Source organism: Sturnus vulgaris, chromosome 15 (assembly GCF_052056855.1).
Source record: "Sturnus vulgaris isolate bStuVul1 chromosome 15, bStuVul1.hap1, whole genome shotgun sequence".
NCBI lineage: Eukaryota > Metazoa > Chordata > Aves > Passeriformes > Sturnidae > Sturnus > Sturnus vulgaris.
The window spans coordinates 4709159-4736915 of NC_142257.1; the positions used below are offsets into that span (position 1 = coordinate 4709159).

General features: G+C 43.3%; 1 protein-coding gene across 1 annotated transcript; it reads right to left on the reverse strand.

Annotated features, from left to right (window-relative positions):
- ITK (IL2 inducible T cell kinase) lies at positions 1 to 27432 on the reverse strand. Its single transcript, XM_014876034.2, has 17 exons — positions 26253 to 27432; positions 15641 to 15745; positions 14909 to 14990; positions 13142 to 13270; positions 12457 to 12497; positions 11947 to 12098; positions 11436 to 11501; positions 11198 to 11252; positions 8989 to 9068; positions 8228 to 8364; positions 7474 to 7548; positions 5991 to 6162; positions 5118 to 5334; positions 4324 to 4388; positions 4121 to 4239; positions 2610 to 2767; positions 1 to 2111 (listed from the first exon to the last, which is right to left on the reverse strand). Exons 1-17 carry the CDS (start codon positions 26421 to 26423, stop codon positions 2040 to 2042), a joined length of 1896 nt encoding a protein of 631 aa, XP_014731520.1. The 5' UTR covers positions 26424 to 27432; the 3' UTR covers positions 1 to 2039.
- Between the last annotated feature and the right edge of the window lie 325 nt (positions 27433 to 27757).

Here is a 27757-nt window from a genome sequence, read left to right on the forward strand (position 1 = left end):
CTCAGCAATTTTATTGTTTGTAAAAGTCCATATTGTGTGCATATAAAGACTACAAAATACAACTGAACATAAACAATCACAATAATAGTTTGTGCAACCCACTCTATCTAATAAATATTACACTTATCCAAATATAAATATAACCTCAGAAATGTCACTTAGCAGAGCAACATTGCTGCTCCTTAATAGCAATGTCCTCATGCTCAGCAGACCCCTGGTTCCTTCAGGGATGGTGGGGGCAGTGAGCCAGAAGCTGAACTCTGTGAGCCTGCTGACACCCCTGTCACAGTGTGGGGAGATGTATAAGGCAGGAACTGATGCCTTGCCCATATCCATGTGCCTGAAAATATATTCTGCCTCCTAAAAGCCATCCTAAAATGAGCCTGAAAAATACCAAAAATTAAGCCTCTTTCTATGAAGAAATAGTTTGACACAGGATATTGTGAGATCACGGGATTACATTATTTCCTTGTTCCATTTTTGTTGGCAAACATATTTGAACCTGACCTGTGTAATGACAGGAGGTTGCTGCTGAAAGTTTGCACTTCAGAGTTTTTGTAAGCTGCTGTCATGTAAGGTTTCCTCGTGTTCTCACCTGCCCAAACAGAGAAGCATCAAAAATACATATTGCATATCTGCACATATCATCTGTGAGCCCTCTTGACTTCCCTAAGTGATTGTTAATGCTTAGCAAAAAGTCCTGATCTTATTTACAAATTCTGCAGGACACCAACACCCACACATTTGGGTTGAAGTCAGTTATGTCAAAACAATGTCTCTGTCTTGCAGTGAAACTGCAGATTTTAACTGAAATACCAGGAGATGGATTTTGTTTATACCTTCTGCTGTCACCACATAATGTGGAACTCCTTGAGGAGGAAGAACCCAGGCACGTCATTCACACTGGGCTTTTTCTGTGGTCAGTGCCTTTGTTCACAGGGGAGATGAAGTCTTGTGGTGATTCTGCTACTTTTTAAAGTAAGAGAAAATTCTTCTTACGGTCACTGGTGCACTGAGACATACTCTGCATGTTTTCTCCTCCTGGCTCCCTCCTGAGCCTCTGGCTCCTTCCTGCCCAACACACCAGTTCAGGAGTAGATTCCTGTACCTTTCACAGGTAATCAGATTCTGGGACTGTCTTGTCCTGGACTGGGAACACAGAATACTCTGCACTGCTCAGTCCTCCATACTTTGTTCAAAGAAATTGGGTGGTCACATATTAATCTTTTGATATAGAAAGACTGAAGAAAAAATCAATATAAACATTCAGCTTTGACTTCCCCCTTTCAAGAATGTCTTCATTTGCATCAGAGTCCCATTTTCCCACTCATTGTACAATGCAATTTGTGAGAATTTCAAGACTCTTCATTACATACATTTCTTTTCCTTTCTCACAAACTTGCATGCACACACAGACACCACTTCAGCTTACCAGGTATCCAAATCCTGTTCCTGTTATGCCACAGTTGCAGGGAAAATCATGCAAAGGGAAAACAAAACCACCTTGAAATACCAGCATCAGAAATGCAGTCACTAAATCCAGCCTGCTTCTGTGTCTCCCAGGCTTATTCCTGTTCAGAGCTTTCAGGTCCAGCCCACTCTGAATTGAGAGCCAGGGAAATGTCTAAACATTCCTCCTCAGTTAAAGAAAGCTTTTTTTTATCTCCCTCCAGGGAAGACCTTCATTTGGGAGCTCACAGAAATAGAACAGCAATGTCAGATCTCTTAATTTTGAGGCTGACTCTTCAGGAGAAACACCCTTGCTGGACTGTGGTTCAGGACTCCATGCTCAATAGTGACTTCGGGTTTTAAGATGCAAACCACACTCTTGGCCAAACCAAAGCTTGTGTCTACCTAGGCTCTGGAACACCTGGGGATATCTTGTCTGTCTAGAAGTACCAGCCTCTGCCCTCTCCTTCTCCCCAGGCATAGGGCAAGTGTTTATGGTGAGAGGATTCCTGTTAATGCTTTGTTGGGGAAAATCCAGCCTTCTCTCTTCTCAGGACGCTCTTGGCTGTGCTGAGCACACAGTGCCATGATTACACATCAAACTCAGAGATTTCACGCAGCTGAAACAGCAGAAGAGAAAAGGATGGCCGCTCATCTTTCCCCTGAGCAAGGGAGAGAAGAGAGAGGAAGAACATTAATGTCAGCTGGAGAGGAATGGCAAGGTTAGCAAGGAAAACCTTGGGAAGAAACTGAGTATTAACAAAAATACAATCTATCCCTATAGAGAAAATGCCAGTGGAAGAACCAACTTCCTTCTGTGCAATGTTTCTTTTCTATTACCAGTGAATTTGGCTTGGTGGACACTAAGTACCTTGTAATGGCTTGACTCGTTTTTACCACTGTTAGAACTCAGCCCCATAGACCCACAGCTTTCTTAGCAAGGGAACTGTGGAATTAACTTGAGTTAGGTGCACTACATGGGCTTCTCAATGGAGTCAAATAAAAGGCAGAGAGCCCAGAGTTTGCTTGCTAGTGCAGATGAAAGCTACAGTGCTTCATCTCCAGGATTTTATTTTGTGCTACCTTGTGAGTCCTCCTTAAAGCCAAGGGGAAGGGAATTCTTGTCTTTGGGAAATAGGGCTCTCCAGTACAATACTCACCATCCTCCAGCAGTGGCTCATCACCTCATAAATGGCCTTGGAGGCCAGCTTGGGTTTGTAGAGCCGAAATCCTGCGTTGATTTCTTCCACCACTTCTGCATTGGTGCGATTCTCGTAGGGGATTTTACCTTCACTGAAAACCTCCCACATCAGCACTCCTAAAGCAACCAAACGGGAAAAAAAAATCACAATGAGGCAGAAAAAATCCTCAGCAGGCCCAAGGCCACCTTCCACCTGCTCTTCTCTGCAGCTCAACATTGGTGCCAGTTACTTGGAAAAGCATTTTCTCTTGGATTCTCAGTAGGCAGCTGAAAAACCAGGCCCTAACACAGCGTTACAGTGTGAGGATTCCAGCCAGGGTCTCTGGTGCTCTCTGAAGCATCTCCCTGTTGAGTCTGTGAAGGGCCTGAGCAGCCAGCTCCAGCTGTGCTGCTCACAGCCCACCCCAGGAGTGCACAGCTTCAGCCACAGCAGGAGCCAGCAAAGGGAGAGGGAAGGCACAGAATTCACAGGCACAGACTGGCAAAGGTTATAATCCTGCATTATTTACTGCTGGCCCCAGGGCTGAGTGGCACCCCATTGACTGTGAGCTGTGCACAGCACACTGCCCCATTCACTGTGTGGGCTGGAGAGGGGCCAGGACCGTGAGTGTGCCAGATCCACAGCCCAGGGGACAGCCTTTGTTATGGCTTTGGGGAAAAACACACAGCGGTGCTCTTATCTGGGAGGGTCCAGAAGGGAGACCAAAGAATGGGCACAAATCGTAAAACAATGCATCGTGGAGCAGGAAGTGAGGTGGGAAGTGTGAGCAGTGAAATAACATTTTCAGGTCAGCATAAAGCAAATGGAGTCAGCAGAGCAAATTTGGAAGGGCAGGGGATTTGAGTGAGGCATCAGTGCCCCGGGACTGACATGCAGAGAGATGGAGTGACTAAATGCCCCTCTCCTCTCCTCTCCTCTCCTCTCCTCTCCTCTCCTCTCCTCTCCTCTCCTCTCCTCTCCTCTCCTCTCCTCTCCTCTCCTCTCCTCTCCTCTCCTCTCCTCTCCTCTCCTCTCCTCTCCTCTCCTCTCCTCTCCTCTCCTCTCCTCTCCTCTCCTCTCCTCTCCTCTCCTCTCCTCTCCTCTCCTCTCCTCTCCTCTCCTCTCCTCTCCTCTCCTCTCCTCTCCTCTCCTCTCCTCTCCTCATAAAATCTTGTCAGTGACTCTCCAGCTTCTTTTTGGACACTTCTGCTATGTCAGCATGAAACACAGTTCATTATTCGGTAATATTTGGAGTTGCACGTGTATAATACATTAAATTGGCAATATTTGGGGTGTTCTGAAGTATCTAGGTAGTTTGCTTTTCCTTCTTTGTTTCCCTTAAATGATTTAGGCTTGATTTCTAAGCCATTATTCAACACCCTTGGAGTTCAGAGAATACAATGTTGAGGAGAGTTTACTTGAGGACTGAGCTCCCTGTTTTTCTCAGCTGGGGCTGTTGAATTTTCTCCATTTTGACAAGGGTTTCTTACCGAACGACCAAACGTCAGATTTGGTGCTGTACTTGCTGTAGGAGAAAACCTCTGGGGCAGACCACTTGACTGGAAACTTGGTACCTGTGGAGCTGGTGTACTGATCATCCAGGACAATCCTGGAAGAGGAAAAGAAGGGGGAATGCTGAGTTACCCCATCCCTGACAGCCCCAAGGGACCGTGCCCAGCCTCGCTGCCTTTACCTCGACATCCCAAAGTCGGACACTTTCACCACGTGGGATTCCCCCACCAGGCAGTTCCTGGCAGCCTGCAAGAAAACAAAGTGCAAAGGCATCAGGTCAGAGCTAAAACACTGTCACAGCCACTCAGGGGCTTTCATCCTGGAAGAGCAGATAATGTTTAAAAAAGGAGCATCAAAGTGACATTGTGCCATACAAAGAGGACAAAACCCTGAGCTGCTCATGCTTTCTGTACATTTTGCAGCACGATCCTGTTGCCAAAAAAGCTGCTCAACCATCACTCTGACTTGCAGGTCCTTGCTGCCCAGAAAAGGTGGAGCAAGACCCTAAAATAGCCACAGCTACTCACAGTCATTGCATGCCTGATGAAACTGCAGCAGTGACTGATGGAGCTTGACTGAAAACCCATTAATTGAAACTATTTCATCATCAATGCATGTTTATACATGACTTATTCTAGCACAGGTCTTCTTGTCCTCTCTATAATTTTAGGTATGAAGAGTGGTCAGTACTGTGGCTCTTGGGGAGCAAAAGAGTCCACTTAGGAAAAAAAGGACAAATTTTATAGGCTTGTTTCTTCTCTCCTATAACCACTTAAGGGGAATAGATTGATCATTGCTCTAGGGCTTGTTTGTTTTTTCCCCCTAAAGTATTTGTACTGCTTCTGCAGTGAGGGCAGATACAGGATCCCCTATAAACAGAAAGGCAGGAGGAATGTGGAAGCTGAAATTAAGGAAGAAAACAGAGGGAAAAGCCCCTCCGGAGCAAAGAAAAAAATCCCCATGGGACCAACATACCAGGTCTCTGTGGATGACAGAGTTTTGTTCCAGATAAGCCATTCCTTCACACACATCCAGGCACATCCCCAGCAGTGTTTCCTTGGAGAATCTGCCCCGCTGGCTCCGGAGGTAGTCGGACAAGCAGCCGTTCTCCATGAACTCGAACACCAGGCTGATGGGAGCATCCTCAAGGCACACACCATAAAGCTGGACTAGCTTGGGGTGAGACAGCTTCCTGTGGGATAGGGAGGGAAGGCAGGAAAGAGGCTGAAATAGGCTGCTATCCCCACAGCAAGTGTGTTATATACAGCAATTTATGCCACAGTGCTGCACCCAGCTCACTGCAGAGGCCCGCTTTGCTGATGTGGAGACCAAGGACTAAATATCTTCCCATTTTAATGGTAGTGGTCACCAAAATATTTTTCTGCATTGAAAACCATCCAATCAAACAAAAATAAAATCAATTTCTGTCTGTCTCGTGGGGAGGGAAATGCAAAAAAAAAAAAGGCAAAAAAAGTCAGTAAAACCAAAGACAAATATATTCAGTTGTGCAAAGCAAAACATTTTACAAGTAAGGCTTTTCAATGAAATTGCCCTTAAGTTTTAAGAGATTTTTTTTCTGACAAAAACCACTTTGCTCTCCAAAATGCACCATCAATTATCCTTGCCTTCCTGAACAGCAGAGATCTGGAAGACCATTCTGGATATTGATAGACTTGGAAGCACAGTAATTTACCTACACTTTGAATTGCCTTCCTTCATAGCCACCAGAGCTCACCAGTCTATTTACTATTAAGATACATAACAGATAATCCAAGTTTGAATTCCCTACTCGTATTCCTGACTTTGGCTCAGTGTTATGAATCCCACAGTGGTGAATCTGCCACTTACATCAAGACTTTGGCTTCCTCGATGAAATCGTCCTCAGACATTGCTCCTTCACGGATGGTCTTTATGGCTACTTTGGTCTTGTTCAGCAAGTAGCCCAGGTAGACCACCCCAAACTGACCACTGCCAATCTCTTGCACATAGGTGAGCTCAGAGGCATTAATGACCAATTTTCCTGTTGGTTGCAAGGGAGAAAGAGTAAGGACTGAGCAATAGAATGCCAAGCAAAAAGCTTTTGTGGGTTAAACACTGAGGCAGGACTCCAAGTGAGACTTTCTGGCTCTCCCTCAGAGTGCCTGTCTGCAGTCCATGCTGCAGGTCATGTTCAAGGGTAGGAACAACAACATCCCCTTTCTCCCTCCTTTGTCTTGCCTATCCAGTTCTTCAGGGAGGATTGTTTTTACCATGCTTATGTGCAGTACCCAGCACAGCACGGGGCTTGAGTTTCTTTGAAGTCTCCCAAGAATTACAATAAAGATGATACTGGCAAAGTTCTATTGACAACAATATTCAAATGAAGGCATCTTTCAGGAGGGACTCAGCTTTCATCAAATTATTCTACACTCCCATTTCCATCCCCTTTGTTCAGCATTCATGTTGGTGTTTAATGCTGACTTCACTGAGACCCTGGGGTTCTCATCACCTCCCCCAAGGCACTGCAGGATCAGTTCAGTCATTTATCAACAGCCATGACAAAGATGACAAGCTGGTGAACAGTGCAGTGGAAAGATGTTAGATCCCAGAAATCTGGGGGTTTTGAGCTTTCTGTGCTGTCTGGCACTGACCCCCTGGAGAGCACTTCTTTTGACCTTGGAGAAGGCTTCTAAATTTGAGTGATAAAAGTAAAATCATGGGTGTGTAGTGGAATAGAAATGTGGGCTTTCACATGGTGAAGGGTTTTAAATTCGAAGTTTTTATAATATAGTAATAGGTATGGGACAATATGGAGGATTTTGAGTGGTGTCTTTTTCAGTGTTCATCTTCCTTCTTCCTTCTTCTTTATGGGTTTCAGGTAGTAGTTTCTGGTTAGTCAGTCAGTCTCACACTAAGAGTCATGCGAATTTAGTTATTAGGTTAAAAGATAAATAATATAGGTGCTAATTCTCTATTGGACTGCTTAGCTCTAAGAGACCTTGTAGCAGCTGGATCTTCCTGCATTTTTCTCGCTTCTAGCAGGTAGCTAGAAGTGCTGCTGAACGCTCTGTACTTTTGATAAGATTTAATAAACAACCAAACCCGAATATGAGAAAATCCATTTCCTTCGTGTGTTTGTTAATCCTGGCTCTGAGTGAAGGCAGAAGAGACTCCAGACAAACCACTAATTAAATGGTGCAAAACTCCCACCGCTGTTACAGAAAGACCTGAAGAAAGGCATTTATTGTGGCTGTAATCACATGAATATTCCTCCATATCCATGGGGATGTGCAGGATCACCCAGCTAAGCAGCCAGGAGTGTGATTCCCATGAAGCCAAGAGAGAACCTTACCATAGCAGAGCCCTGCAGTGATGGGAGCCTGTTTCCTCCAGGAGGAGACGGCGTACCGCAGCCGTGTCACGAGACCTGGGGACACAGGGACAGTTCTGTCACTGCCACAGCCATGGGCAGCCTGCCTGCCACCACCCCAGAGGGCTCTGGAAGCAGATTTATTGCACTGAGTTCTCAGCTCCACTTGAGGGCAGCTGAACCTCTGTGCAGGCTCTGGTTTCCTGCCTGAGAGAAGGAAGTCAGCTCTGAGCACTTTCAGCTTATTTCCCATTTTCACATCCAGAGCTTTGAGTATCTGTGAACTCTGATGAATTCCCAAATTATACTTGGTATTTATAGGGTATTTTTGAAGCCCAGTGTTTCCCTTGGTACTCCTGGACTGTGGGGATGGGAATCACCATGTCTGGGTATGGATATTGGCCATGTCCTTGACTTTGTGTCAAATCAAGGCCCAGGGATAGATCCCATCAGGAAGGCTCTGCAGTGTAATTCCAACAGATAGCTTGGTGATACACCCCCAGGGACTCTATCATATGTCATTATGACATCTGTGTTGGTCAGCCTTAGAAGGACAACCAGAGTGAGGATGTAATGCTGGAAGCTGGCCTGAAATGGTCATTTCAGGATAAATAGGAGAAAAGGTGATGCCATTTAACACTCCATTGTAAGGACAGAGGGCTTGGGAGCCCTCCTTCATTCAACAGAGTCACCTGGCAAAGCAGCAGCTTCTCTGCTCAGCACCAGCTTCACTCACCTGCTGCATTGTGCTGGTGGTAGTTGATGAGGTCAGGGATGGAGTCAAACACACACTTTTCTACCACGTAGTATCGCTTGGGAAAGTCAGTTGTCTCATTGATGTGATAATGCTTTACAACAGGATTGTTGTCCGTGCTGAAAAAGAGAGAAAATAGCTTGCAGCAAAAAGACAGGGATTTGGGGTACAAACAGAAATAAGTGAGCAAAGGGGAGAACTCCCCCCAGAAAGAATGGGGGAGGAGCAAGGAGGAGCTGCTAATGAACTCTGTGTACTTATGTGTTCTCCTTCTCACTCACAGATGGCTGCACCTCAAGAGAGAGGCTGAGGTTTCCTGATAAGAGAAGGTTGTGTGCTAAGTTTCTCTGCCTCTCCTTCGTGAAACACAACTTTCTGCCCCGTCACTGAAACCCTTTCACTTGTCTTGCACTACCCACCTCTGATGAGTCCAGCACACAGCCCATGTTGATCCTACTGACACTTCAGTTCAGGGGACAATGCCATCACAATGACAACCCCAGTGATGTCCAAGGGACTATTTATAGGCACTTATTTAGATTCAGCGAGAAGTAGAGCCTTTAATACACTTTGGGACTGGCAGCTGACTCTTCTGCCTTTTTTGGAAGTGTTTTCCCTCTATCATTTTCATGAGCCTTCTGCTCTCTCGTTATAGTGCCAAAACAACTACACAGAGATTATACACTCATAGAAGCCATTTCATTGATGTAATTGATGTGAAAAGCTGCTGAGCTCGGCTGTACCTTAATGCTTTGGTGAAAACAGAGACTGTGTACATGCCAGGCTGCCTCGAATCTCTCACCATGAAGGCCCCTTCTCTACCCTGGAGCAGGAGCAAAGGAAAGAAAACTGGTTAGACACATAATGGAAAAAAAGAAAAAAATAAATAAGTAGGCTGGGGGCAAAGCTGTGTTTATTTCAGCCTTGTCATGAAGATGTGCTAAACATATAGGAAAAAAAAAGAGCCATCACCCCACTGACAGAGCTTGGTGTGTTCCATGCACAGCTCTGGTGGCTGCCCAGGGCATGCAGCTCTCTTTTGGGTGTTAGGTGCTTTCAGCTCAGCTTCCTCTCAGAGCTCGCAGAGGAAATGAGGCTTAGGCACTTGTGCTGAGTACATGTGGGTGTGCCTCTCTGTCCCTCCAAATCTCTCTCTGGAAATTCTGAATCCATTGACTGCCCTCAGCCCTATCTGACAGAACTCATGTTCAATGAAATGTGTGGCCGAGTGGAAAGGCAAACCCCTCTGAGTGCTCCCCGTGGTGAGAGCAGCCACAGAACAAATCACACTTTATCCAGCACCAGAGAATCCATATGGCAATGTAGGAATGATAATTTATCAATGTACCACAAACTGGAGAACCTTGGACATGATCCTGCCCTTTCATAGGTACACCAGTCATCCAGTATCTAAAAGCAGTGGGTAAGAAAGCAGTGCTCCTGCAGTCTGGCACTCACAGAACAATTTGCTTTTTTAACTTTTCACTGTAATTGTTTTCCACTCATCTGAATGCTAAAATGCCTGATAGGGCATGATCCCATTGGCCCAGATGGCAAAGGAGATTTAACATCACAGTTTGGCTGGAATGTGCTGACCTATATATTGGTAACAAACCCCAAATTTTTCTTCTGCTTACAGATAAAGAAGATTTTAATCTGGCATCCCAAGTACCTGGTTTTTTTTCATTCCCTCCTCCTTTGCTTTACATGGTAGTTTTCCTCCATTTTATGTCTTCTACCCACCCACAACACTTCATGAAAAGCTAATCCACCAAGTGCACCCTGCCTGGGCCTCCTTCCCTAAGGTTTGATCAGCTCCAGGTGCTGCTCCTGCATCCCCAGGTATGAGCTCTGCCCAGGTGGGATCAGCCTTCTGAGCTGTGACCTTCCCAGGGCTGGCCCTTCAGTGTCTGCACAACATCTACTGCATCTGCACCACACAGTATCTGGCACAGGAAAGCTCTAAAAAAAGTCTCTCTGCTGCTGTAGAAGCATTTAATCACACCCAGGGAGGGCTTCAGGACTGGAGGTGGGCAAGTTTTGGAGGCAACATCCTGCCCAAGTTACTCTAAGCTCTATTCTTGCCCTTCCGTTCTCAGGTGAGACCAAGCCTGGCCAAAGATCATTCACAAACTTGGCCACATTTCTGGGGGGAGCTCTGAGGTTTGCAAAGCTTTGAACTAAAAGTCTCTGCAGCCACATGGGGGTAATTACCACAGAAAAGTTGTACTGGTAGGACCAAAAGAAAAAATAAGACCACTAAACCATGTGTGGACTTGTGTTCTTATACTTTGTATAAGAATTTTTCAAATCACACAAAACTGCTCCTATTTCCATAAAATCCTACTGTTCCAAGAGGGAACACTTTATTTGTGTTTATTAACAGAGCCAGCCGACCTGTTAATGTAAGAGCTGTTATAAAAATTAAGGTTATGTTTGTGTGGAAAATCTGAACAAGGAGCTTATTCTTTGCATTTTCAGTACAGTCTTCACTGGAAAACCCTGGCTCAACTGAAAAATTAAAGATGTGTGCTTACATGCACACACACACAAAATCAAAAAAACAAAACCCACAGCCATACTTTTGGATTTCACCCAAAATACTTCAGCACAAGATTGGTTAGTTTTTCAGAGAACTACTGGCATCCACAGGCCTCCTGCAGAGACAGAAAAGATGAGCTAAAATCACAGTTTTCAGCTGGCACAGTGTTCTGAAGCAGTGTTTTCCTCCAGTCCCAGTTACTGTGTGTGTTTGGATGGCACAGCTCCATCCACGCTCAGCTAACATGGAGATAAGGGGCGTGTGCTGATGGTCCTTTATTTCACATCACACCAAGGACACAGAGCAGGAATCCAGGGTTCACCTCTCTTACACAAAGCAGGCTTCATTTGTCATTAATTATTTGATTAATTATTATTTCCCATTCACCCTGTACATAACACTGGTCTTACCTCATCCCTGAGCAGAGTTTCTGCTTTGCTTCTGCTGATGTTCTTATTGTACCACCTGAAAACATCAAAAGACTCCGAGTCAGCGTTTCTAGGCCAGGAAAGTTTCTCCCGAAAAGCTTCTGAGTGGAGCATCCCCAGGGTGGAATGTGAGGTTGGGTGGGGGCATTTGAGCCTTGTAGCTTCAAACCCAGGGCACTCAGAGGTAAACACAGAAAAGAAAACCACAGGCACAACTTACTCATAAACCTGCAGATTCTCGGGTGATTTTTCCACCAGGTAGCTGCTTGGCACGAAGCCTTCGTGCCTGTTGAGAGGCAAGACAAGTGTGAGTGTGCTGACAGACAGGATTTTCTCTGCATCTGTGGGAGTCAGCCTGGAAAGCTTTGCCTGCTCATTGCATGATAAAAGTGCTGTAAAGTGGGGATGTATTGAGTAGGGTTACTGGAGAAGAAAACAACTGATTGCGCCTCTAAACTTGGAGAGTTTCACAATTTCCCCCCTGTGTATCACTGCAAATATCACTCTGAATTGTTTATTGCTGTAAAATTAACTTTCAGATCCTTTCCTTCAGATGCTGAAGCAACAGCAAATGGAAGAAGATTACCTTAAATAACCTTCTATCACTTTTTCCCTCTAAATATGAGGATGCTTTGCAAAAGCTGAATGTGAGGAATTAAACATGTGTGTTAATGGAAGAACAAACTGGAATTAGAAAGGATTTGTACATTGGCTGTTGAAAAGGGACTTACCCATTCTTATCTTGAATCAGCCACCAATGCTCCTCAGAGCTGTCAATGACATAATATTCCTCATTATGTTGTAATGTCAGCTCCTCTGAGTTCTGGGCTTCATAGTCATATATGGCTATGACCACGGCTTCCCTGGGGTCTAGCAACAATTTCTGCACAAATTAGGAAAAAGACTCATCATATTAATGTTCATATTAATATTCATACCCATAAAAAGCAAGGGCATGCTCTTTAGAGTGGCATTTTCCTGGCAGAATTGTTCCCTGGGCTCTAAAGCCTCAAAGCACCCCAGACTATGTAGTGGGGTGTGATAGCAGTATGAGAAACCTTTGGGGCTTTCAAACAATGAATTTCACATAAAAATTTCAATTGCACAGCAAATGCCAAGGGAATATTATCACAGGTGAGATTCTAGGTCACTGCACTGTGGTGAACATTAATAAGGACATATTCCCCACTGGCAGTTAATCACCCAGGGCAGGACACTAAGGACAGCATCACTGCACTCACCCAGTTATCTTCAGGAGTGGGAGGAAGAGGCTTCTTTGAGGCTGAAAAGAAATCAAGAAAGGTAATTTGAAGTAAGTGAGAAAAAAACCAAGGGAGAAACCAGCAATGCAATGAATTGATAGGGGTGATACAAACCCACTGAACAGCGAGCTTTTGGAACAGGAGCAAGACCTGCCAACTACACAGTGAGCCTCAGCAGGGCTTGGAAACTGGGGCACAGATTACTTAAGGCATTAAGGTAAAAAACACAAGCTAAATGTTTCTTTGGTGAAAAAGAATTGACTACTTGTGTTCATTTTCAGGAGACATAGTAAAGATTATGTTTGGCCATTGAAACCACAGAGGAAATATGGTTTGGTTAAAATTGGACATGCACTGTTGAATGTGTTTAATCTCAAGAAAGTTGTTATGGCTCATTGACTGACCACAGCTGATCCAGTTCTTAGTTCTCCATCTCATTCCAAAACCAGCATCAAGCATCACACAGAGGAAAATGTGAATTCAAAAAAAGAGAATGCCACATACAGTAAAAGATAAGCCAGAACATCCCAAGAAGGCAGGAATATGTCTCTTTATAGAAATCTAACATAATATCTTTTGATGTTCTGTGAAAAGAGATTCAATCCTCTGCTTTTTCTAGGAATAAACATTTTCCATGTCAGGATGGTCTTAACAAGTTCTTTACCGTTTTTGGTGGGGTCATATACCACACAGCCAGCTGCCATCTTCTCTGTCTGAGCACAGCATCTCCACTTGCCATCTAACCAAAAGTCTGGATGACACTTGGAAGCCAAACTGTTGTTGTATCTGGTTTCTGAAAAACATTAGGGGAAGAAAAAGAATGGGGGAAATGAATTTATTTGCATTCACATTTGTTCTAGAAGTCATCTAGAAGTAAATGGAAATAATCTGCCCTTTAAAGAAGCTTCTGCAGGCTTGTTTCAAGAGACTGAATTGTCCAAAGGAGGGGACAGTTTCCAAATGTTGAATGAGAAGAGGTGATCAAGCAAAAGCTTCGAGTAGGGGAATAACTGACTGCAAGAGTCAGTGCATGAACTTCACAATATCTCCATCAGGCACAATGTTTCCAGAGGGAATAATACAGCAGCAGTGTTGTAAAACAGAAAAAAGCTGTGACAGAAACCTGGTGCAGTTTTTATGTAATTAATTGACACCTTCCTCATGTCAAGCACTCTGCTTGTCTCTGCTCCCAGTGTTGGTTACTGCAGCACCATGAGAGTGAACCACAGCACAGTGCAGGAGGTAACAGGAAATGAAAGCTACCCACAAAAAATGTTCCTTAATAATCATGACTGTCTAAAATGGTTGTCATCTAACAAAAAAAATCTATTAATAAGACCTGAAAAAATTTCTGTTTAGAAAAGGTTATTTAAAAAAATTAGTCATAGGTAAATCCTCATCTCTTCCTGAAGAAGAAACCTCAAATTACAGTAATTTATTAAGAGTTTATTCTAGAAAGACACAAATCCCAGAATCCCAGAATGGGTCAGGCTGGAAGGGGCCACAGTGGGTCATCTGGTCCAGCCTCCCTGCTCATGCAGAGCCATCCCAGAGCACGTGGCACAGATGGTTCTGGAATGTCCCCAGGCAGGGACACCTCTCACCCTCTCTGGGCAATCAATGCCCAGTCACTGCACAGGGAAGTGTTGCCTGGAAAGGCTGACCTGGAACAGAGACTGGACAGAGTAAAAGGGATAAAATAAGTATTTATTGGAGGGTTACACCTTGGGCAGTGCAAGAGCCTGGCTGGGGCTACACCCAAACCAAATCCAAGGTGGATCCTGGTCACGAGTTTTTACACTTTTATAAGTTTTGGTTCATCTACATCTTGGGGTCAATTATCCGACCACAGCCCCAGGCTATGAAGTCTCAGCCCCTGGCTTTCCCCCTTCCCTTAGCCATTGTTTCTGATTTTTGGGTACCAGCTGTCCTTGATTCTCCAGCTAGAAAGGAATTGTTTTGTCCAACTACCCTGTGAAGAGAACTTATTAACACCTAAAATGAAGTTTCAGAGTTACACACTAAGCAGCAGAGATTTTGAAAAATATAAAATCTAAAACCCAAGACATCAGAAGTTCTTCCTCATGTTGGGGTGGAACTTCCTGGGCATCATTTCTGCCCATTGCCTCTTGTCCCATTGCTTGGCACCACCAAACAGAGCAGGTGCATCCTCTGACACCTCCCTGCAGACACTGACAGGCATTAAGGCAAATAAACCATCCCACATCCAAATTTCCCATGTCTGCTGAAAACACACCCACCAGATTTACAAGCAATTTGATTTTATAACCCACTACCTGGGTCCTAAACATTTTGACTGCTGAGATTGGAGACATTGACTCCTCCTGCACATTTTCTCTGTGTTATTTGTGACAAAGCTGGTCAGACATAAGCACCTTCCACAACTCGGTGGGCAAAGGGGATTTTTTACCTTCCTTCAGCGTGAGGACCCATCTCTGCCGGCTCTCACGGTTGGGGGCAAACACGTAGAGGATGTAATTGTCATGGACAATCTGCAGAAGAGGTAGAGAAAGGAGGATACAATTGTCATGGATAATCTGCAGAGGGGGTAGAGAAATGAAGATGTAATTGTCATGGACTATCTGGAGAGGGAGTAGAGAAATGAGGATACAATTGTCATGGGTAATCTGAAGAAGGGGTAGAGAAATGAGGATGTAATTGTCATAGACTATCTGGAGAGGAGGTAAAGAAAGGAAGATATAATCGTCATGGATAATCTGCAGAGGGGGTAAAAAAAGGAGGATACAATTGTCATGGATAATCTGGAGAGGGGGTAAAAAAAAGAGGATACAATTGTCATGGGTAATCTGGAGAGGGGGTAGAGAAAGGAGCCAGCCATGAGAAGCAATCAGTCCCAGATGCACTGGTCACAAGGGAGTCACCAAAGCAAAGAGGCAGCAGCCCTCTGACCAACAAGCTAGATGCCAAATGATGATGTGGGGAAGTGGAGTAGCAGGGGCTGTTCAGAAGCATCTCTTAACCTCACCGACTTTTGATTAGTTTAAATTAGAGTAGAGGTTCTGATCAATAACCCTGTGCTGGGTTCATTAATGAACATTAATGAACATTAATGCACTGTGAAGGAAATGCTATTGAAATACAAAATGAGGTCTCTCTCAGTGTGGTCAACAGACAGACTCACCTGGAAAGGGTATTTGTACTGACAGGGAATGATGATGTCAGTTTTCACAATTTCCACACATTTAATCCTGGAAAGTTCCACAGAACCCTTCAAAGTCCTTTTTTTCTAAAAGAGACAGAAAAGCACTCGGTTGATGCTAATGATTGTAGATTAAATGAATAATTAGACCAGACTGTTATGTCCATGGGAGATTTTGTTTTAATGGAGCAGAAGCAAATTAACTGATTATGTAAGACATTAAAAAGTGTAAAGAATAATTCTTATATTCGGCATCTCTGTATGTATTCCCATACATATACATATATGCACATACATATATTTCAACTCAGCACATGGATTTTAGAGAACCAGTCAAAAACGTCTATTTGAAATTCAGCTTTTACTTTTTTTATTCCAGCAAAATGAAATCCCTTTTTAACCAAAAAAAAGAACTATTTTCACTAAATTATCGGTTTACTAACACCCTTGTTTCATATTGAAAAGATAGAAACCAATAATTATTTTATTAAAAAGAGTTTGGGTACTGAGAATTTCAAAACTTTTCATTTAATCCAAAATGTACATTTTTATTGTATCTGTTTTCCAAAAAACTACAACATTTGTCTATTTTTGTTTCTTCTGGCTTTTCAGCTAAGAAAAAAACAACGGGGAATTTCGAAAAAAAATATTTTCCTCAAAAACTTGCCAACAAAGCTGTTTCTCTGGCATTCTCTGCTGTGCTTCCATTCACCAGGTGTTTGGGTGTATCAGGCACCCAAGTAAGAGTATGGGCAGTGGGGAAGGAGTAAGAAGAACAGGCATTCATGTATCCCAGCTTCCTTGGTGTGCCCTGTTCCCTATGGAATCCTCACCCATGGCTCCATGGCACTCAGCTCTTGCAGGAGAGGGGTGAGGGCAGCTGGTGGGACTGGAGCTGAGGCTCAGCCTCTGGTGCTTCTGCAGGATCCACTACACGAGGTTGCTCTTCAGAGCGAGCTGGTTTCCTGTTTTGATTCATTTTCAGTAGGGATTAAACACTAGCTGTCCCCCCAGTCAGCTTTGGGACGGCGTGACGGAAATCACTGAGATTTGAGAGCACCAAAACACTGCAGAGCTGCTGTTTGCCAAACACTGCCACAGGAGAGAGCCTGAACTTCAGCTGCTGCCAGTACCTGCCACAGGTTATCACTCAGAGACCCAGCAAGACTTTGGCATTGTTCTGACCCTTCCTTGGGTCTCAACTCTTTGTGTCTTACACCCTCCAGCTCCCCCTTGCCCCTTTTCCCTCTGTCACCACCACCCTGCAGCTCTGCCCCACCCCTGTGCCAGCCCCACTGCTGCTCCTCTGCCACCTTTCAGAGATAAATTCAGCCTAAACCGGGGCAGCAGCTCACGCCTCCGGAGATGGGGAGAGGTCTGCCACAGAGCACTGCCAAACAGCCTCAAAACAGAGAGACCTCGAGGCTCCCCAAGCCTCATTCCTGCACGACTGGCTGGGAATTTTGCCTTTGTATAATTGGACTTGGGGCAAAAGAGGAAAATCATTATAGTGTGGTCTCACATTGCTCTTGCTGGCCTTTGCTGGTGCATGTGTGGTTTGTATTTGTATTTGCTTGCAGTTTAACCAGTGTCTCTGGATTTACTGCCAGGACTGTCTCCTGTAGACAACATCTGCCTGTGTAGCTCTCTGGGGTGTGGGATTCTTCCAAATCAATAAACCCAAGGCTTTTAAACACCCCTAAATGTAAATACCAATTAACTCTCAAGAGTGCTGGCAAGCCTTAGAAGGCCTTACTGCACCCCATTTTCACCATCTATTTCCTTTCATTCTTATCTAGTCACTTCTTTCTTTCACACTTGGCTTCCTCTGTCTCTTCTGCAAAACCTCCTCTATCATTTGTTCCACCCCTGAGATTTCTACCCTTTTGATGAGGCACAAAGCCATTTATATCCTATAAAAACCTTCAATTTTGCTAGTGCTGAACTCTCCTTCATCTCATTCCTTTGAAGTCCCGGGGTTTACCCACATGCATTCTTCCCCTGAGGCTTTAGCAGGCGATGCTGTGCCAGGCACAGGCTCTGCTCTTTCCCTGCAGACTGGTTTTTGTTGAGGCTTTTCTGGACTCTGCTGAAAGACAGGGTCCAGCCTTCTCAAGGAGCTTTGTGCAGTTGTCCTGCAGCTCTCATGCCCTACTGTGTTCCTTTTAATCACACAATTCAGTGATGGAAGCTCCTCATAATCTCACATTGCAGCACAACATCAGTGTGTGTCTCAGCCAGAGCACTGCCCAGCAGATCCTCGGCAGATGGGACCCTGCTGACAGAAAGCAATTACAGTCCTCTAGCAGGACAAACAACTGGAATTACCACTCACAAACGAGGCATTACCCAGAAACTGAGCTGGACACTGAGCATATCCCTGCTTTTGTGATGTTCGACCACACTTTAATCCAACAAAAGCAACAGGGCCATTTGGAAGTAAGGGGAGAGGAAAAGCCACTTTAAAATGGCCTCTGAAAAACCTCAGAGATTTGCTCCTAAAAGGGCGAGACAAAACATGCTGATAGATCTGGATTTGTTGCTTCCAGTCTGCCCAGAGGGTAATTGGGTGGATGTTTTAGCTGGTGGTCAGTGAAAGCATCAGTGGTCTTGCTGTGTGCCATGTGTGGAAAGGACCAGGGCAGGCTGCTGTCCCATGAGGACAAGCACTCGTGCTGCAGATCAGCCCATGCTGCTTGCTTTCTTTTGCTCCATGATTTGCAATAGATCAGTTCTGGGAACAGCTCTGAAAGGAACCAGGTGCATCACAAGCCCAGTGCATTGATATCTTCATCTTTGGTCCTGTCCCTCCTCTTACCACACAGCTCCAGCAGCTCTTTCACTGATTAACCCTTTGGCTGGTCTCTGCTGCATAAACCAGATGACTCTGGTGGTCTCTGATTGCTTTAGGTCCTGGGATAATTGACCATGGGACAATGGACACAGCCCTACCCTGCAACACAAGGAGGCATCTCCCTGTGCCTGCTGGAGGAATGAGCTGCCTGGCATCTATCATGTGCTAAAACCAACCACCAGCACTGCTGCTCACACAAAAAAAGGAATCACTTCTCTCCAGCTCAGGTCTGGGGCAGGGGCAGGGGTGTGGAGCTCATGGTGAGAGGGCAGGGAGCCGTCAGTGGCCACTGCAGGTGACACGGGTCTGCCTGTGTTCACACTTCCTGACCTCAGCCCTGCACCCTCAGGCTTCTCAAAGGTCTGAGATGTTGTAAGATCTGGGGCTGAAAGGCTCTGCACCGAGTGCTGGGGCTGAATTCCCTCAGTGGGTGCTTACAGGGTTTGCTGAGCCCTGCTGTGTTTATCAAAGGGCCATGCCAAGAGGTGTAGCCACCAGTGCTGGGAGCAGAGGAGAGGCAGGAGAGGGCAGAGCCTCATCTCAGGGAGCAGAGGAGGAGACCAAAGGCAGCATTTCTTGGCAGGAAGGCAGCACCCTGTGCTTCATAAAGCTGGCTTGGTTCAAAAGTTGCATAACAACTTGTCTCTTCTTTCTTTTGCTCTGGTGAGGGAAAAACCAAGCCATTAAAGATTGATGTGGTCCCAATCTCCTGAGCAGCTGTCCCTGCTGAGGGCTGGCCATGCTGCAGCTTGGCTTTCCTTGCCCAGGGGTGTTTGTGTTCACCTTCTGTTCCCCCACCTCCTGTGCATCCCTGCAATGCTGGCAACGCCTCCTTGGTAGGAGAAAGCTGATTTATAGCTGGGGTGGAGCAAGGTAGGAAATTCCAGTCCTCAGCAAGCTCGACCACAAAACCATTTCCATCAATGAAAGCATTTAATGACCTTCTCTGTACCATCAGGGTTTTTTCTTTTGGTAAGAATCTGAGCCAAACCTCATTCCCCGTTTTCACTTGTTGTCTTGTCTAAAAAGAGCAATACTTAATTGGTGATTAAGTAGATGAAGGATCTTTGCTTTGACCCTGTGTCACCTGTTCCCTGCCTCTCTGCTTTAGCTGGGCTCAGTGTTCAGCAGCTGATTTTGAGGGCTGTGCAAGGTGGAACTCCCCATGGCAGAGAGCTCACCTGGCTCGGTCAGCTCCAGCCTTTTCAACCAGTGACCTGTTCCTGCCTTTCAAGGACTTTTCTTCAGGCCTTGCTGAGCTTCTGAAAGGATTTGGAATTTCTTGATGTAGAAATAGTAGCCAGAAGCTTATGAGATATCACTGGAACAAGATGGAATTATTTTAAATGGTAGCTCTGCTGCTGAAGTATTTTTCCACCGATCGAAAGAATTGAGCTTGAACTCAAACCTCCTCGAACTCTGTGTTGATACAATTCCTTTCTATCTTTAATCATATTCTTTATCTGTGGAATGTGCTGTTTTTCGCATTAGTAGTTAGGATATTAAGAACTGTTGGTGCTGGATTCATAGCAACTTTGCCTGGACACTATCTTCCTTCGGTATTTTGTGAATTTTCCCACAAAAATATGAGTTTTCTCACATTAGGAACACTGACAGTTTAAGAGTTTATGGGAAATAAAACAATGTAACCAATTTTTAATTTGAATCTGAAAACTAAATTGAACAAACTGATTTTTGAAAGAAAGTTGTAAGGGATTTTGCATTTTCTGTCATGCTAAATGTTCTAAAGGAAAATTGGGGACGAGTGATAATTGATAACACTGGGATTTTCTGTAAAACCTTGGATGTTGTGTTGTATTTTAGTACCTCCAATGAATGTTGTTGTATTTGGTATTTAAATTCCTAAATGTGTCTGTTTGTCTTTTTTTTACTGCTGTTTTCACATCTAAAGAATATGTAGGTGTTTTAGGGGTAGGCACACCCTGGATGCAGAGTGCACAGAATTGTGTTAAATGACAAAACCATCTGCAACTGGCACTTGAGATGCCTCCACTCAACTATTTACTATCCTATAGACCTGATCCAGCCTTGCATTTCCACCAAACCCAATTCCAAAATTCATTTTGGCTCAAGTCTTGTCCAAGATGGTTATCAGGGTGCCCATCTCTACAATCAGCACAAGTGGTTGGACAAGAAAATCAATGTTATCATCAAGAAACAGAAGAGGAAAAAAGGGAAAGATTCTATGCTTTCAAATGAGCTCTCTAATAGGATGGAAATTAGCCTTTTATGTTACATAAAAGCACATGGAACAACTCCTGAATACTGCATCAGTTTCTTCAAAGCTATTCTTGACTCCAGCAAAGACTGGGAGCAGTGGATTGCAGTGAATGAAGGCTTCAGTGGAAGAAAAGAAGCTAAATTAAATCAACTATATGACAGCACTTTTTCATGAAAAATAAATTTAAGCTTTAAGGCCAAAATTAAAAATCAGCCAGAATGGATGAAAGAGTATAGAGCAACAGGCAGGCATTGCAATAAAATAAGTTACAACGTTGATTACAATATAAAGCAAAGCCAAAGGCACTGGGAGCAAAAAATGGCCACAATAGAGAAGTCTAATAAAAGGTTAGGAAATTAGGAAACCTCATATTTATTGTTATATATTCAAATTAGGAGGTATTCCTTCATTTTTAAAGCTATAAAAGAAAACATGGGTTGAAGATTTTGCGACATCCTCAATGCTCTCTGACAGAAGGAAGATTTGAGCTTTATAATTGAAACAAAATGGAAGTATCTGACATTTGCTGCAAAAACATTGCTCAGAAGGAATTTTTAAAATTTTCTTCAAAACCTAAAGACTAATAAATGCACAGAAAAGGACCTTGTAGGCACAGAACTGGGCAGGCACAGAAAGGGTAAGTAGAAAATTATTATAATCATATTCTGGAAGATAAAATTAGTTATTCCAGCACAAAAAAAAAGAGCTATTTTTATTACCAGACTTTACCACATGTTTGTGTAGTTAGAAAGGCCACCAGACACACAGAACCTGCATTTTGCTCAAGGCAATCCTGTCTAGACAATATCACCACCCTGAATCAGGAAGCTGCTGCAGGAGTCCTGAATGAGAATAGCAATAGACAGGAACTTTGCAAATACCCAGAAAAATATTGGGTAAGATGGACTGGAGTAGGTTGGTGAAAAATGTGGAATCTCTGTCCTTGGCTTTGAAGCAGTGGCCAGTCAATGTCACAGCCAACCTGTCCTGGTGTTGGTGACAGTCCTGCTCTGAGTGTTGATCTTATCCTGGCAAAAATCCAACTAAATGAATTTAAGAAATGCTCTCCAACCAGCATTACCAGGATTCTGTGTCTTCACAATAGAAACAAGACTCATTGTGAAAAACAGTATCAACTTCAGCAACTCCAATAACATAATTTGGATTGTTCAAAATTCCTGTTAAATTTCTAGAGATTTACTAGACATTAAGGCACAGATTTGTACTTTGTCTCCATCTTATTTAGGGTTGTCTTGATTTTATTACACAAAAATTGATTGAAAGGGGTGATGCAAGCAGATGCCAAGCCTGACTTCTTTGTGGGTGGTATGTGTATTAATAAATTAGTTGGAGCTATGCATCAGAAAACAAGTGGTATTGCAAATTCTGGCAAGCAAAGAGTACTAGTTAATAAATACATGGCAGGTTATGAAGAAGGACATATCTAGAAAGATGTATTTATTTGGAAGGTAGTCTTTAAATCCATAATTAAATTCCCTTTATGTGAGGACTGCAGCTTCATGACTGCTAAGGTATTCAGAATACACAAAGCAATGAGAAATGGTATGAATGGCCACTCTAACAAGAAGAACAGAGATCTTCAGAAGAAAAGTTTTAGTCTGTTTACATTAGAATCTTGGGGAAAAAACCAAGTTGGATTCTGTGTACAATAATCAAGGTAAAAGGGACTGGACTGAGGAGAAAGCACTGCTTTTTGTCCCATGGGGAGCTCGACTGCTGCAAACAACCCAGTGTGTAGATAATGCTAGAGAGCAGCTGGAGCATTTTTGGGATGCTGAGAAAAGTCCTTTCAGCCAAGCTTATTCATTTGTTCTCATGTAACAAGAGACTGAAAGCAGATTTCAAGGCCCACTGAAGTGCCATCTTTGCCATCTTTATATGTGAGTATCAAAGATCTGAATGAAAGAGCCCAGGACAAGGCTGACTCATTCTGTGTGACCTCCTGAGCATCTGACCAGTGTAGGAAGAATTGTGCAGATGTAAATGAAAAAAAGAACTTGGCCTTTTCTGGGTTAGCCTTTCATTGCTGCCTTTATCAGTTGAACTAATAATAGCCCACAAGTGCATGAAGATATAAAATTTCAAAGTATTTATGTGCCTGAAGGATTTACCAAGGACCATAAGCTGTTGGGTGAAGGGGATATAGATAATTCACCACTTCAAGTGCTTTTGCTGCATCTAAGTAAGGACATTTGAAACTCTGTCCCAGACACCTCCCCAAAGGGATTCACTGCTTTTGCAGAGCAGCAAGTGTACCAGGATTCTGAGAGTATCACAGTGTCTGAATTATCCATTATTGCAGTGAGGATCAAACTCATTGAAACAGTCAAAATTATGACTCCCATTGCTTGTTTACTCACATGTACAGTAGCTACAAAATCAGACCCCGAAACAAATAATTTTTGCCTTTGGAATTGATTTGCATGTTATAATAAAGGCACTTGTGATGTCTTTTAGCAGAGATGGGGGCTGAATACATGTGCCTGTTATCAGGGCTTTGCTTTATGTTAAGACAGCCCTGCATTGTGCACTGCATAATGAATTCCAGAAAACACAGCTTCTTATTGTTGTCAGTTATTGGGGGCTCATTCTCCTAATGAGACATGTAAATATCTTTCATTAAAATTAAGGGCCACTGTGTGCTTGGCCCCTGAGGAGAACAGTGTTCTCTCTCAGCTGTGGCAGAAAGACGAAAATTACAATGAAAATGCCATTAGAGTTATTGCAAAAAATCTGCCTTTATGATGTCAGTTGTCTTGACAGCTTTGGGTATCATTTGCAGAAATATTCCTGTAGCTTTTGGCCTGCTTTTTCTTTGTTTTGGACTGATACAAAAAATTCTTTAATGTCATTTTATACCTTTGATTTAAAAATGTAAAGAAAGGGACTGGGGTTTAAACCCTGTTAAATACAGGCAAAATATATAAACCAGGGCTTAATGCATAAGTGTGTACCTTGTGTCATGCAACTGAAATCAGTGGGACTTCTCAAACTTTTAAGTAGTTCAGTAGTTGTTTTACCTGACTTTATGCACAGGCTGCTGTTACTGACTGACCAGGGACTGGAGAGATGGGAACCATACAGTGCAAAACTCTGAGTACAGGAATCCACCAGACAGGTTGGTAAGGGGTTCTTAAAGAAACTCGTTGAAAACCCTTGGTGAAAAGATCCCCAGAGATCTCCCTTGAAAAAGCCATGCTTTAAAAGCCCAGATACTTGCTGGGCCCATGCATATGTCAGTCCATATAGAACCTGAGGATGCTCCTCATACTGCAGCCAGCTGCCAGCAATGTCCCTAAACCTCCAGAGCAGGGCCATATGCAAACTGCCCCTGGCAGTGGGGACAGCCTGCTCTGACCTCTGCCAGCCCCAGGAATTATCTGAGAGAGTCCCTGTGGAGCAGAGCAAAGCAGTGCCAGGGACTGCACCAGGCATGAGCTCCAGATCACTGATTTCACCACCTGCCCATGGTGCCTGGTCCTGGTGCACTCCAGGGAATGGCACAGCCCATGTGCTGGCAGGGATGATTGGAATCCTCCCTCCAGTGGCTGTCAACTCAAATGCTGTGGGTTCCCTCCATCCTGAGCACAAAACAAGATGGTTCTTGCATGGGCTGCCCTAAGCTTTCCTTTCCAGAACAGCAGTGACCTGTCCATGCAGAGGTCTCACCAGCATGCTCTAATTTTGATTACTGAAGAGGCTAATGATCAGTTCTGGGAGTATTTCACAGGACAAATTATTTTCTCTCTACTTCGTGACAAATTCTTTTCATGTAACAACCTGATTTTGATATTTTATGTGAGAAGAAAAATCAGCATTTCATGGAAAATCAGCCCTGTGATTACAAATATACCCACCACACCTCAAAAGTGCACAAGGCTCTAAAATTGCATGTGTGTTTACCTACACATGTCTACACATATATAATACATGCATTTTAAAGTACATAAGATAGAATGGATAGTACACCAAACCCTCATCTCACCTAAATGACCTTTTGGAAGAGTGAGAGGGAAAATTTCCACAAACACATAGTGTGTGAAGTCTATGCCCCACTGAAAGTTACCAAGTCAGATTTTCCAAACTATTTCAGTCCCTAAAGATGCTGACAAGATACCTACTGCAAAAGTATCTAGTCAGAATTACATTTAATTCATGTCAAGACAACCAAGACTCAGAAAGCACCAAAGAAAAATCGTAGTAGAAATTTCTCTAAACACCTACAGCAAAATCGTTTAGATGCATTTCAAAATTTAGTCCTGAATAATTAAGTGGAATAGTTACAATGAATTTAAAATCTTACAAAAATGACATTTGAAAAATAGTTTGGGGAACAGACAAAGATAGTCTCAAACCATAGACAGTCACAGTATGCAGCAATGGGTAATGTCCTGTTTAAAATGGAGGTGAGAAAAACATGGACGTTAAATTAAAAACAAGAAAAACATTTCTTTGGACATATTTGAGGGAAATGACATGCAGGTGAAAATGACTGTTAACCTTTAAACCTCTTAATCTTTAAAGCTGGTTTATAACCCCAAATTGGTTGTGATAAAATATGAGGGCGCAACGTGCTTTTCTTTTATTGTTGGGTTCTGTTTCTACTTAATTTTCTGTAACTGAGCAAGATCAGATGTTCTGAAGTTGTCTGTGCTGGATCCAAGGCAGCACAGTTCTTCTCTGCCTACAGGAATAGTGCCTAAACATAATGGATTAACAGCACATTCAAGGACTGTTGGAAAACAAGCAAGATTATTTACAACCCTAACGAGGCTCCACAAACATCCAGCTAAATAGAAGGAAATAATTCTTACTTCAGTAGAGCACTAAACACAATTGGGTGCACAGATTGACTTCTAATTTTCTTCATATTTAGCAAATCAGCAAAATGCAAGCTTGGGGAAACAAAGCCTGGCCTGAGCCTGAATCTCATCATCACAGCCTATCTGAAGCTAGCTCCAAAGACTCCACATTCCATGTGGCAGCTGAATTTATTTCAAAATGCTAGTTGGATCTCCTGCCAGCCATCAGCATGATGCTCCGAAGAAAAAAATGACAGTGAAGATGTGTGGATTGCTTTTTCACAGACACAATCAGGGTACACTTGTGACCTTCACAATACGCCTCTCCAGGTCAGCCCTGTCCCCATGTGAGGTGCCAGGGACGGGCTCACACAGCTCTTACACACAGCCCGTGCCAAATTCCTACAATAAAACCATATTCTTTCTATAAATTGGCAGAGTAGTCTTCTTCCTCCATCCACACCAAATACCCACTGATCAGAATTCTAAATCACCAATTTGAAGCTCTAAATCATCTAAATTTGACCAATTTTCAGCGCACGGTGCTGTAGCAAGGACCAGAAAAGTTAACAACATGTGACAAAGATCATCCTTCACTCCACCAGCATCCTTCCCTCCCTTAAACAAATTTCATCCTTCCCTCCATTGCTCTGAGAGAGGCAATGACTGACATACCCCATGGCGATGTTCGTAGTAAGCCAGCTTGGATTTGGTCAGGACAAAGAAGCGCACTTTAAAGTTGGAGGGTGACGTCCTTCTCTTCTGCTGGGATTTCTTGATCAGCAGTTCCTCCAGGAGCACACAGTTATTCATGGCTGAGCCAAGAATGTTCATCTCCCAGGACATGGGCAGTCTGTGCTGTGCACCCCGTCAAAGAAAGAAACACGAGAAAGAAGACAGTTAATTAAAAAAAAAAAAAAAAAAAAGTGTTCAAGAGGCAGTGTAGGTGCTTTTGAGCTTTATCTTCCCATCTACAGCAAAGCTTCCTTTCTGACAGACCATAACCACATCCTCTGTGAAGTCATAAAGCGAACAGGACATGTCGAAATATACGCTAAGGTAAATGTTGTGGAAAAAAAATAACACTTGAGGGACATGCAGTAGATGTGAATCAATGATTAAGGATAAATTAAAGGGGTGTGGCATGATTAAGCATCTGTCTCCTATTGGCTCATCTGGTAAATAGTTATAAATGAACACACCCAACATGGATGTAGAGGATGAATGTCCCTGCTGTCCTCCTAGACATAGGCAATGCATCCATATTTCTTTTGTGAAGGAATGATCCTTTTCCATTTAGAGTATTTAACACAGACATTTCATACAATGGCTTTGGAGGGAGTCCCCTATGTAATGATTTATTGGACAAGGTGGTGTTCAGTCAAAGGTTGGACTCAATGGTCTTGGAGGTCTTTTCCAGCCTTAATGATTCTGTGATGACAGGAAAATTCTGTGTAAGCAAAGGCAAATGATATCCAGGGTATACTTGTATACAGAATAATAAATATTTGCAGTCAGTAGATATTTAAACTGACAGTTACAATAACCATTAATTAATTAATTATCAATGGTTATTTTTACGTAGGGATTACTGACTGCCTCAGGTGTACCTGGTGAGGCTGTGGCTGGATGGTGCAAAGGTACAAAATCCCCTCTGTGGATGCAATCAAGACCAGTGTCATCAGCAATGAAATGGGCACAAACACATCTGGTTTCCTCAGGCCCCCAGAGCACTGCTCAGGGCAGTCAGCACCAGGCTTAACGCAGAATTATAAAAAAATTATGATGTATCTAATGCAGTCAGTACAACAGCACTGTTCTATTTTAAAATAAATGTAATTAATTTTTCTCTGCTCCTTAATTTTTAATATTTTGTGTATTTTTTGTATTATTGATGTATGATTGTATTGCTGACAGTACTGGGGTTTGGAGAGATGGAGTCTGGTGGAACGTGGGTAAACAGCAAGATAAAAAAAGTATGTTCATTTTAATATGATATTTCTGAAAATCATTCTAGTGTAAATCATTTATTGGTGCTGAATTTAATGCAGCATTAGGATGTAAGGAGGCAGCTGCATATCGCTGATGTATTTTTAGAGTGTTTTCAAGCTCAAAACAAGATATTAGATTTATTTTAAATACTATTCATGAGGAAAAAAATCAGAACAAATATGAGAATT